The sequence below is a fragment of the Aristolochia californica genome, unplaced genomic scaffold (genome assembly GCF_029961685.1).
Source record: "Aristolochia californica isolate CCGP_79_NKW_82.1479 unplaced genomic scaffold, dmAriCali1.0.hap1 SCAF_1, whole genome shotgun sequence".
NCBI lineage: Eukaryota > Viridiplantae > Streptophyta > Magnoliopsida > Piperales > Aristolochiaceae > Aristolochia > Aristolochia californica.
The window spans coordinates 2,351,387-2,363,417 of NW_027181770.1; the positions used below are offsets into that span (position 1 = coordinate 2,351,387).

A 12,031-nucleotide genomic window follows, 5' to 3' on the forward strand; every position below is an offset into this window, starting at 1 on the left:
TGTTTAAGTATTATATTTTAATTAAGTATATTATTACAGTTACTAATTCTCTTATTTTCCATATCTTTCTTATTATGGGGCATTAACTCTAGAAACTGTTTTTCAGTACACATGAATTCATCCATACTCTACCCAGTTTGAAGATGAAATTCATATATATATGAATAAAATGATATTGAAGCAGGAGATCAATATGAACTTCAAATTTTAGGTTTGTTAACTAACTCCCGCTGTAAATCTGACTTCCACATAGCCCGGCCCAGATAATATACTCCTAAGACCGAGACTTAACGCTTCTAGGTTTGATCCGAATCAAATAATGGAACCGGTTACGGGCCACGTGGTGAGGCGCTCTTCAACGTCTAGAGAGCAATTTGAATTCCAAACAGATGCTTTCGTTCTCCTCTCATGGCATCTTCTATGGCTTCCAAGGGCACTCACGCTACACCCGTTAAAACCCCTAAGTCTAAACCCGCTTCCAGAAGAAGCCATCCCATGCCCATGGATTCTTCAAACCCTTCAATCTCCGAATTCAGTTGCTGGTTCGAGGCCTACAATCGCCTTCAGGCAGCCGTCGTTGCATTGGATGAGAAGCTCCCGTTATCAGAAATTGTGGCCTTGGGTGGACAATCTGATGGCAAGAGCTCTCTCCTTGAAGCACTCCTTGGGTTCCGATTCAATGTCCGTGAGGTTGAAATGGGCACCCGGAGACCACTCATCCTCCAGATGGTCCACGATTCCACGGCATTGGAACCCAGATGCCGTTTCCAGGTCACTTCATTTTTCGATAGTCTTTTTTGTTGAAAACGTTTATTTCAGTTCAGGCATTTTTCTGGACGTTAGTTTTTAACTCTTTGTAAGTGTGGGTCCTTGGTCCCACTTAATAGGTTAACCTTTTTCGGGTCGCATTGGCTAGCTATCTTACATGGTTTCATAACAGGTTTTGCCAGTCCCACCTTCGAATCCCCGCACGTTCACATGTTTGGCGCGGAGACTTTGTATTTGCATTTGTATTTGGAATTTGTCCTGGGTTTAACCCGGGGGTTTGGTTTGTAGGGGAGTGTTAGAATATGTTGGTGATCTGTGTTATGACCTGGTCTTCCGCACCTTAAACGGTTAACCTGTTGGGTGCGGATGGTTTGGTACTCTGCATTTGGCACGTCATCCTGCGTTCGAATCCCTGTGAGTTCGTTTGCATTTGGTTTGGCACGGGGACTTTGCATTTGGCGGGGTGGGTGTAAGTGTGAGTCCTTGGTCCCACTTAATCGGTTAACCTTTTCGGGTCGCATTGGCTATCTTACATTCTTTAGGTAGCTATTCTTGATTTCCGCTATTTAATGGATCAAGATTTCTAATTTTTTGTACTTGAGACCTCTGGTTATGGAAGATAAAGTAATTAAGTTGGCCGCAGGTTGAGACCTGCTTGTTTTGAAGCGTCATGTGTTAATGGAAGGATTTAGAGGTTCATTTGGTGGAAATGAAGTTTGATGGTCAAAAAAGGACATTTTTATCACCTTGGTGATTTTGACACTGTTTTTAACGGAAGCTAGGGACTATATCTTAACTAGTGGTTGTTACTTGCTTGGTCTATAGCTCAGATTTTTCTTCCCTTGTTTCTGGTGATCTCTATGCCTTTGGTTCCCATGTTAAAGTTTCTTTGGCAATTCTACGTCTCATCCGGTCTCATTTATAAGGAGTTTTGCATTTCTTTTCTGTCTGGCACTTGATTGAGTCATAGAACCATGATAATTGCAGGAGGAAGATTCTGAAGAATATGTAAGTGCCATAGTCTCTACTTCAACAATTGCAGATGTTATAAAAGCACGAACAGACACACTTTTAAAGCACACTAAAACTGCAGTTTCTTCCAAACCCATAGTAATGAGAGCTGAATGTGCCTATTGCCCCAATCTGACAATTATTGACACTCCTGATTTTGTTCTTAAGGTACCGTCCTCCACTTCACACTACTGATGAAATAACAACTGATATCTAATGTTGGTATTTAGTGTTTTAGCTTCAAAATCTGTATTTTTGCAGGCCAAGAAAGGTGAACCGAAGAGCACCCCAGATGAGATCCTGTCAATGGTGAAGTCACTAGCTGCCCCTCCCCACAGACTCCTATTATTCCTTCAGCAAAGTAGTGTTGAGTGGTGTTCTTCACTTTGGTTAGATGTCATCCGTGACATTGATCCAACTTTCAGGCGCACCATTATTGTTGTTTCTAAGTTTGACAATCGTCTTAAGGTGAAAATTTGAGATAATTGTGTAAAAAATGTAATTTAATGTTATATATTTACCAAACTCAGTTAAAGATCCAAAAGAAATATTTTAACACAGGAATTTACTGACCGGTGGGAAGTGGACCGCTATTTAAGTGCCAGCGATTACCTTGGGGATAATACAAACCCATTTTTTGTGTCTCTGCCGAAAGATCAGGGAATGATCTCCAATGACAAATTTCGCAAACAAATTTCTCTAGTGGATTCAGATGTCTTTCGTCACTTGCGTGAAAGTGTTAGTGGTGGATTCAATGAAGAAAAATATGGTTGCTTTCATTGGGTTTGGCAGTCTGAGGTCTTATTTGGAGTCTGAGCTTCAGAAGAGATACAAAGAAGCAACACCGACAACACTTGCTTTGCTTGAAAAAAGATGTAGTGAAGTAAGCAGTGAGTTAGCTGATTTGGAGACCAAGTAGCAAGCAACTTCAGATGTGGCATATCTCCGTAAATTTGCTATGTTGCATGCGGCTTCCATCAGTAGTCATGTGGTACACAATAGTTAGATAGGCCTCTCTTTTTGGTTTTCTATTTCTATTTGCTTCAGGTGATCTGTGTTTCTTACACTAAATGTTCTTTTGCACAGGGTGCACTGATAGTTGGCGCTGCAGATCCTGCTCCAGAGCAATGGGGGAGAACAACAGAGGAAGAACGTGCTGAAAGTGGAGTTGGGAACTGGCCCGGTGTGACAGCTGATATAAAGCCTCCTAATGCAACACTTAAGCTTTATGGAGGCGCTGCATTTGATAGGGTGATACATGAGTTCCGTTGTGCTGCATATTCTATCATGTGTCCACCAGTTTCTCGAGAGAAGGTGCCTCTGAAACTGCATAAAAAGTATTATATATAGTGGATTTATGTAATATTTCTAAAATTTCAAATTTCTTGGTCTCAAATAGGTTGCAAATATTTTGCTTGCCCATGCTGGCAGAGGTGGTGGGGAGGGGAGAGCTACCGAGGCATCTGCTGAGATTGCACGTGCAGCTGCAAGAGCATGGCTTTCTCCTCTCTTAGAGACCATGTGTGACAGACTTGCATTTGTTTTGAGAAACCTATTTGATCTTTCCGTGGAGAGGAACCGCAACCAAGAATCAAACTACCATGAGCTAGGTGACCACCTCTTGCGCAGATGGCTGCTTGAATATTGACTTTATCTAGAGATGACATGTGATTCTGTTCTATATCTGTCATACGCTTACTATCTTCATGTAAAAATTGTTTGTTTTGCTCCTGATTCAGATGGGAGAAATACAGGACACATGGATTGTTACATTGGGTTTCATGCTGCGTTAAGGCACTGTTACTACTGCTTTATATTGAACCTTTCCAAGCAATGCAAACAACTTATTCGTCATCAACTTGACTCTGTTACAAGTCCTTATTCTCAAGTTTGCTATGAAAATGATATTTTAGGATGTCTAGGCTCTACGACAGCCATTTACAGTTCAAATCAATCTCCTCCGACTTCCTTTTTCTTTGAGCTATCAGACTCTGCAACAGCTCAATATCAAACAGTACAGGAGCATCAGGAGAATAGACCTAAAAAAGAACAACAACAACAAAAAAAAACAACACCCGGGAAGGGATTGGAAACCAAGGAAGCACTGAGAGAGAGTCAAATGACTGTGCCCGAAACTCCCTCTCCTGATCAGCCTTGTGATGTAGCCTATGGAGGTAAAAAGGAAAACGGAAATTATATTGAGGATGGAGAAAGAAAATTGCAAGCAAGGTTGTCAGCTGGTTCCAGAAATGCAGATCATCTCAGACCCCATCAGAACGGGCTCCATTTGTTTGGTAGTGGTGGTGATTTTGGGCCAAAATCAGGGCCTGCTTACTCTGGTATCTGTTCATCTGCTGCACAGCATTTTGCAAGAATACGTGATGTTCTTATTGAGCAAAGTGTGCTATCAACTTTCAATTCGGGGTTTTTAACTCCTTGGTAAGATTCCTGAACCATCTTTGATCCTACATACTGCTTTTTAACTGAAATAGATAAGAGGCCTATATTGGAATCATTTACAGTGTGTTCATGATCAAACTGAATTAGGAGATGCTTTTTGTACAGAAGTTCAGTTAATTCAGTTAACCAAGCAAATATCTTTTCATTTCATTCTGCTGGATCGTTTTTCTTTTAGTATTTGATGGTGGTGAGGTCTAACACGTCTAATTGCTCTTTGTTTTCTACATGGCGAGACAGTCAGGATAGGCTGGTGGTGGCTGTATTTATAGATTTGTTTGCTGTGAATGATGAGAAATTCATGGACATGTTTGTGGCACCTAGGGCAGTTGATCTCCTCCAGAACGAACGCCAGTCTCTGCTGAAGCGCCAAAAGATACTTCAATCTTGTCTTAACGAGTTCAAGAATATAGCCCGAACACTTTGAGATAAGACTTAATTGAATGATTCTACCAGGGTGTTGACTAGAGCCAGTTCACTAACTAAAATTTTGTGTTTCACAACTAGTGAACGTATGGATCTGAAAGCATCCTGAAGGATCTCGTCACAGATTGTACAAGCTAACATCTTTCTCCACATCTCTACTACTGGGGCTAAGCTGTTCACATTGGCTTTATATGTGAAATGAGCTCTTCTTTGTTGAGAAAGGACTATCCATGAATGGTTGAATTTAGAATCAGGCGAGCTTGTTGGCCCGATGCACAGTCCGGATTTCAGGCACCGAAGAAAGGTACTGAAATTAAGGCGGTTCATTAAGATCCTGGGTTGAAGGGTTTTTTGGATCCAATGCATGGTAGTACCTGTTCGATTTGTATATTGAAATCCTATCAAAGTTTGAATATGACACTACTTGTGCTCTTTAAAGCATGGTTGTTTTTATGGAATTAAACTGGTATCAAAAGCATATGTTATGTGGCCTCGTCGGCAGAAACCGTCTTAGCTCCAGTCCCAGCCATATTTTATTCGTTTATGAGTGCGAGGCATGGAATCACAAATTTGTTGCCCGAGGGTCGCTAGCATCCCTTCTCTTTCCGGTTCAATAGGCAGTAGGTTGCCTCATTCGCAGTGTCAAAGCCCAGCTACTTATCCTCATAGTGTGTCCGCTGTCCGCTGCGCTCTGTGGAGTGTCCACCGCGACAGGCAATGGCGAAAGGGCCTGACCGCCTGATAAGGCTAGCAAAGCAGTATGCGGACGTCTACCGGAAACTATTCGTCGCCCGTTACGGTCAGGACCTTATTGATCTCTTCGAGCTCCCTGTCAAAATTGTTTTATCTCCATTCACGCTCGCCTACGACATAGCCGGCTCCGCTCCACGTGGCTTCGGCATTCCGGAACTCATTTCTCATCTCTCTTTCTCCGCAATTTTCGTAAGTTCGATTATTTCTTTTACGATTATATATGTTTGAAGTATAACTCCTGTCTCGTATGCCCTTTGTCGACCATCGCTGTCTCTATTTCCTTCTCTAGTCATTGTTATTTTTACGAAGTATGATGTCGCCGTAATCTACACACGGTTGTGTAAAGTTGAAAACTTGGGGAGAAGAACGGCTTTGTGTGAGAAATTCTGGGTTACCAGGTAGGCTATTCCAATTTTTTTTAAATGTTTTCTGGAATTTTGCTTCTATTCAAGAAAACTTAATTCCATTAGTCACCGTGTTTCGTGATTAGTGGAACTGAAATTATGTCTGTACTTGAGATTTCCTCTTAGCTTTTTCTTTTGGTTATCTGAATTCCTGACACGAAAATGCTTATTTTGTTCAATTCAACCAATTTTGTTGGATAGTTGGTTAAATTTTGTGAACTTCTGTGAAAGAGTTTGTTGCTGCTTCATCTGTTAGTACAAAATATACAAGAAATCTAAGTATCTTATTGCCACTGTGAACCTTGTTTTTGGTACATTGCTGTAGCACTCTCATTTTATTTCTTTGTCTAATTGCAAGTTTCTTTGCAAAGGTTTCTCTTCTTCCTGATTAAATTATGCTATAAGTGCAGGCTGTTGCTACTATCGGGACTTATGATATTGCTTTGGAACTTGGGAAGAAAGTGCTGTGTCAGAGGTGTTTCTCTATGTGGCTTAAATCACATTTCATTGTCAATTTACAGCTCTAGAAGAAGTTTGAGTTACTCAATGATGCCAGTAAGGCACTGGAGTAGTTGGATCTAAAGATTTTGTCTCAGAATAATTTGAATATCTCTTCTCTTTTTGTCTCCCAATATTTTGATCTATCTACGATATGATGCTTTTGAAGTTAGTTAGTTGCATGAAATTTAGCTATGTATTAATCATAGGAGTGACGTCCGCTGTTAGATGCTTTACTACTTGACATTTGGCTTCGTGAGTTGCAGGAATTGCCAAACCTGCAATGGATGGCAAGCATTGAGATGCACTATGTGCAAGGGTACAGGAAAGGTTCAATATCAGGTGAAGAATTACAAACTGAAAAGGTAACTTATCTTTGTCATAGCATGTCTTTTTTTCTGAAACTCAGGTGGATTCTGATGAAGTTGAATATGAAGTTTCTGCATCCTACATAACCTCTTGCAGTGGAGAGAAAGCAACAGCCGAATGTATTGCAGATGCCATTGTGGAGAATAGGGCCGAATTGGTGCACCTTCCTTCTGCTATTGAACTTCCTTTGCCATTGCCTACTAAAGAGTGTCCAACATGCACTGGATCTGTAAGTTATACATACTGCAGCTGGGATTTGTTTCATCTACATGTAGCTAAAATTTTTCAGTTTCTTTCTATTTTTTTATATGTTAATTCATTCAACCAATATCATGTAGTCTGATTTCTGGTCTTAAGTGGTTAGAGTACAACAGTAACTGTTTTACTCCCAATGCGAGGCCTTCTTGTGGGTCAGAGTGTTTGTTCTTATCTATTGCACTTTTTCAAATGCTGTATTCAGGTCATGCCTTTAAGAGAGCACAATATGTTTGCACATTATGAGCTGTCATAAATTGAAGAGTGTGTCATTCATTTGCATCATTTTTTGTGGGTCAATAACCAAACAACATTAATTCCATGTCTATTACATGCTATAGTCAAACTCTTGGTGAGACTTGAAGCTAAGATCTCACATTAGAAACCCTCATGTGGTTAGAGAGCTATTGATTCAATCCATGGGAGTTTATTTGTTATTTGAGCTTCAGGAAACATGACAACTATGTGTATATCTAACTAGTTTACAAACAAGAATATACTGGTTAAGTGTCACATAGGAAAAGATGCTGCCAACCATTTAAAACTGCAGAAACTTACTATATTCCTTGCATCTGCAGAATTGCAAATTTTATTTTTCTCTCATTTCGCTTCATCCTTGAACTTAAAGAGTAGTATCACTTCTATCTGTTGCTAAGGATTGCAAAGCATTGTGGCCATTTGATAAAGAATGATCCAGAGCGATCAAGTTGTGGCTTCTACTTTTTATCACTACCATCTTTTTATTTTTATGGTTACAGGGGTTGTCCACTGAGTGAGTTGCTAAATGTAATTTTGAAGTGACTGGTTTCGGCTTAAATATCTTCTGGTCTTTTGATTAGAAGTTTCTGATTTTGCAGGGTGTAATGAGCTGTCCTGAATGTAAACACAAACTACAAGTCAGGATTTCTGCTGATGATGTCAGTCTCAATTTTTACCATTTAGTTTCTCAGCATTTCAATTCTTGAGTTACTTCTTGTAAAAGTGAAACAAATGCTTAAGATTAGTTGGTGTTCAGTTAAAATAGCCAATTTTGCTTTTGATGGACGGTGAGTGCATATTCTTGTAATGTTGTGTTTTTTTTTTAATTTTTGATAATTTTATTAGAAAATATATTCAAAGAACAAAAGCTATGCCCCATGCAATTTCTTTTTATCAAAATATTTCTTTGCTCTAGACTTTGGCAACATGAGGATGTACGAATCACTTATTGCTTCAGCTAATGCAGCTGGAATTGAAGGAGAAATGTTTGCTAAGAAATTAAAAGAGTTTGTTGAATAACCTTGGGAGAAATTAGGTAGTTATTAAATACCTTTGAACCTGTAGAGAAATAAAGTACATATACAATCAAAATTGTTTTATTAAGGAACCGAAAGACATTGGTCTTCTTCCTTTTCTTCTTCTTCTTGCTTACCTTGGTTGAAAATTTTCTTGTTGTAGAGCTAAACTTCTCAACAGAAGTTGGATGTATTAGTATTTATTTATTTTTATGCTTTTAAGTGTTTATTCTTGAGCCACTTGTAAGATTTCTTTGTTCTTTGCGTCCTGCTTGAAAAACATCACGTGCTCACTGCACTTCTATTTTCTGACTCTTCTTAGATTATGGAACCACCATGGAAAGCATATAATGTCATGAGAAAGATGGATTACCCATATGAGGTGAGCCTTTTAACTAATGTAGGCTTTGAGGTGGATAGAGTCCTCTCTCTCTCTCTCTCTCTCTCTCTCTCTCTCTCTCTCTCTCTCCCCCTTTGAAACAATCCTCATTCTCTTACTTGATTTTTCAGCACATAGTACAAAGCATGAGAGACCCAAAAATTGCTGCATTTTGGTTGATTACCATGCCTCAGATGCTTGGTGGGTTTAACTATGATGACGATGTTACACAGAAGATATGGTGGACCTATAAGGTTCATTGATTCTATCTTCTATGTGCCTTTATTAACTATGAAGATTTACTCATTTGAAGTGATGTCTTTCTTCACTTTAGGAGTCTATGCGATATGACCAACTCCGAGATCTGGTGGTGAAACGACAACCTGGATGGGAACATCTGCAAGAAGTGAGTTGAGACTTACCAACAAAAGCCACTTTATTGCCTCAATTTCTTTAAGGCATAAATCCAGTGAGCAGAATAAAAGATTCAGTCAAATCTCTGAGTATGAAAAGTATTGCTTGAACAGGCTCTCATCTCTATAGATCCGATGCGTGCCAGGGATGATCCTGCGATTGTGAGAAATATTCCTCATTACAAAGCAAAGAAAGCACTGGAAGCAGAAGTAACGAAGCTTGAGGTTCCACCCCGACCACGAAACTGGGGTGTAAGCTTTCTTCCTTCTGTTCTATGTTCTTTGAGGAAAAAAACTTTGGTCTTGTTTATGATCCTTTCTCTTTGGGCAGGAGCTGAACCTTCCTTTAAACGAGACTTCATGGACCAAAGAGGAACTCAAAGATCCAAAGAAATTATATGAAATGACAGTTCTTCTCAATGCACAGAGAGAGATGACTGATAAAATACTGGATTCTCAATGGGAAATGAAGTGGCGCCAAGAAAAGGTATTAAAGTGATTCTCTAGATTTTGATTTCTTTGTGACTAATTTAATCTATGGGTTTTTCTTTAATATCCCAGATTTAGTTGTTGCAACTGACTGCACAATAGTGTTTTCTCTTTTGTTTGGCGATACTAATGCACTTCACATATTTAAATTATATCTTTTGATAGCTATTTCACATTTTTATCTAACTATCCATCATTGATAATATTAGTTGAATGAGCTGTTGGAAGAGAAAGTAAAGCCTTATATTCAGACTGCAGACAATGGTGTTCTTCCCCGACCAATTATCATCCACCAAGATGAAAACCCGAAGGTTTCTCTCTTTTTTACTTGTGTTTGTTACCTATCTTCTTTCTGCTCAACCTAAAGTATTTGGGTTCAAACTGCATTTGTTGTATACAAGCTGTACAGGGCTCTCTTCCTTTCTCTATCTTTCATATTTTTATTCTTTCTTTGGTTACTCCAACCTTTACGGCTTCTATCACTAGTCAATATTCTGCTGGCGTGCAATACTGTTCTATGAGACATTCCTTAAAAAACTGAATAAATTTCATTTCTTAGCTAGAGAATGTTGAAGTTGCATTAGCATCTTTAGCACTTTCAAAACCTGATTCTAAAGTTTGTGCTTTTGCATGTGGCTACAGAAAAGCTCAAAGCGACGGAGGTGGTTGTTCTTTTGACTAGGGAAGTGTGCTGTGGTCTGGCGGAATTTTATAATTAACATGGCAATATTGCCAATTTTTGCGTTGATTCCCTTCAAGTCTCTGACCTTTTGTGCTCGTTTCCGCTTGCATTTCAGGTGGTTGAACATGTAATATTGTAGCATTACATTTTTTTCTAGAGACTTCTTAGCCAAGGTTTCTGTTAAACCAAACAGTACAGTTATGTCTGTGATTTTTTTAAGATTATCTAAAATCTCGCTGAAGTAGACCCAATATACCGATAAAGTAAATTATCTTACTTAAAAAGAAGCTTAATTCAAATCAGTGTTTTCTGGCATGGAATTGGTGTTCAATTCAGGTTCTTGAAAATCTGAGTCAGACTGAGGTCTAGCAGTTGGACTCAGAGCGAGTTGGGGGTAGACTTGCCTTGTTTAAAAGGGTCCAGCTTAACTCCTGACTCAACTCGGCCCTTCCTGAATCTGACTTGCAAATTGATTGATTGATAAAAAAAAAATGAGTTAGTATAATTTCATAGTTAAAAAGGGAAGAATGGATTCTAGAGGTAAGATGATTTATTCTTTTTGCAGGAAAATAAATTAACTAGCTAATTTTCTTATGCCGTAAGTTGATCAAATGTGACTCAGCAGAAAAAATCCGATTTTAGAAAGTTCAAATGGAGATAAGGGACACGTTACTTTTCATCTTGACCTTAGTTTGATTTAGCTAGTTGACAAAGATTGGGGGGGGGGGGGGGGTGGAATATTGAGCTTAGGTCATTTATCAGATAAAGGAGAATTTTTCTTAATGGGGTTTTAATTATGACATCATATGATAACATTTTTTAAGACTTTGGTTGACCCTGGATCATCCTCACCCATTACTACACCAAATCAGTGACAGGGAAAGGGTCAAGCTTTCTTTAATGGCTAAAAAGGTTAGTACTCGAGGGTAAATGGGCAACCGAGAAGAGGCATAGGATTCATTCCTTCTTCACAGTCTGATTTGTCAAGTGTTTTAACTTACCATCTTCAGTGTAGAATTCCCCCCTTAATCAACAATTCGAGGCCCTCAAATGTATTAGGTTAGGAGGAGATGTCTTCTTTCACTTGTTCTCTCTTTCAGATTTCTAAAATGAGGGGGAGACGAGCGTCGCATCAACCTGTCTGAGCACCTGGACTGTTTGGACTTTTGGCCCCCCAAATGTCAGAAACGTTTTAAAATCGATCATGACCCAGAACTCGGAAGCATTCGGAGATCGGGCAGTGATCACTTTGCCCAGCATTTGAGTGCCTTCCACTGACGGGTAATTCGACGAGCCAGTAGGCTTTTCAACCACTCGACACCGTCCACTAGCCGCTCAAATTTCATCACTAGGGTTGTTTTCATTGCTCTTGCTTTCCAGAAATCCCAGAAAGAAAAAGAAACCCGGTGTGCCACGTTTGCACCAAAATTTCCTCCCCGATGAAAGTTTTTGTCCAGTGTCAAGTTCCTGCCCTTCCCTGCTTTCGTGAGTGATTCATTAGCACTGCATGCCGCCGGAAACTGTACAAAACTCCACCCACCTGCAAAATCTTCCTTGATAGGATACTCAATTCTCTTTTTCCTCTCTGCTACATGAGTCACGCCGCAGAGAATTCCACTACTGTAGGTAGTGAAAACCCGAAAAGTGATATTCCCACCGTTAAGACACGGATCAGATATCTCGGCCTCATTCTTCAGACACTAATTTTTACTAATGCATCGCCTCCACTTCGAACACACATATTATCTCAATTTTTTTATCCGAATCTGTGGTTGTGATGCCTCATACCTGCCTGCTCTCATTAACTGGGAGTTTTTTTACCCCGCCACATATCCGTCTGTTGATGAGGTCAG

The 12,031-nt window shown here is 39.6% G+C and overlaps 1 protein-coding gene and 1 pseudogene across 1 annotated transcript; both read left to right on the top strand.

The window, feature by feature from the left end:
- The first annotated feature begins 420 nt into the window (after positions 1-420).
- LOC137938668 (dynamin-related protein 5A-like) lies at positions 421-5,115 on the top strand (annotated as a pseudogene).
- A 205-nt stretch (positions 5,116-5,320) lies between these two features.
- On the top strand, positions 5,321-10,425 carry LOC137938747 (uncharacterized). Its single transcript, XM_068783811.1, has 12 exons — positions 5,321-5,604; positions 6,230-6,294; positions 6,584-6,682; positions 6,783-6,915; positions 7,799-7,858; positions 8,538-8,597; positions 8,726-8,848; positions 8,929-9,000; positions 9,122-9,259; positions 9,339-9,494; positions 9,706-9,807; positions 10,139-10,425. Exons 1-12 carry the CDS (start codon positions 5,380-5,382, stop codon positions 10,172-10,174), a joined length of 1,269 nt encoding a protein of 422 aa, XP_068639912.1. The 5' UTR covers positions 5,321-5,379; the 3' UTR covers positions 10,175-10,425.
- Positions 10,426-12,031: the final 1,606 nt, after the last annotated feature.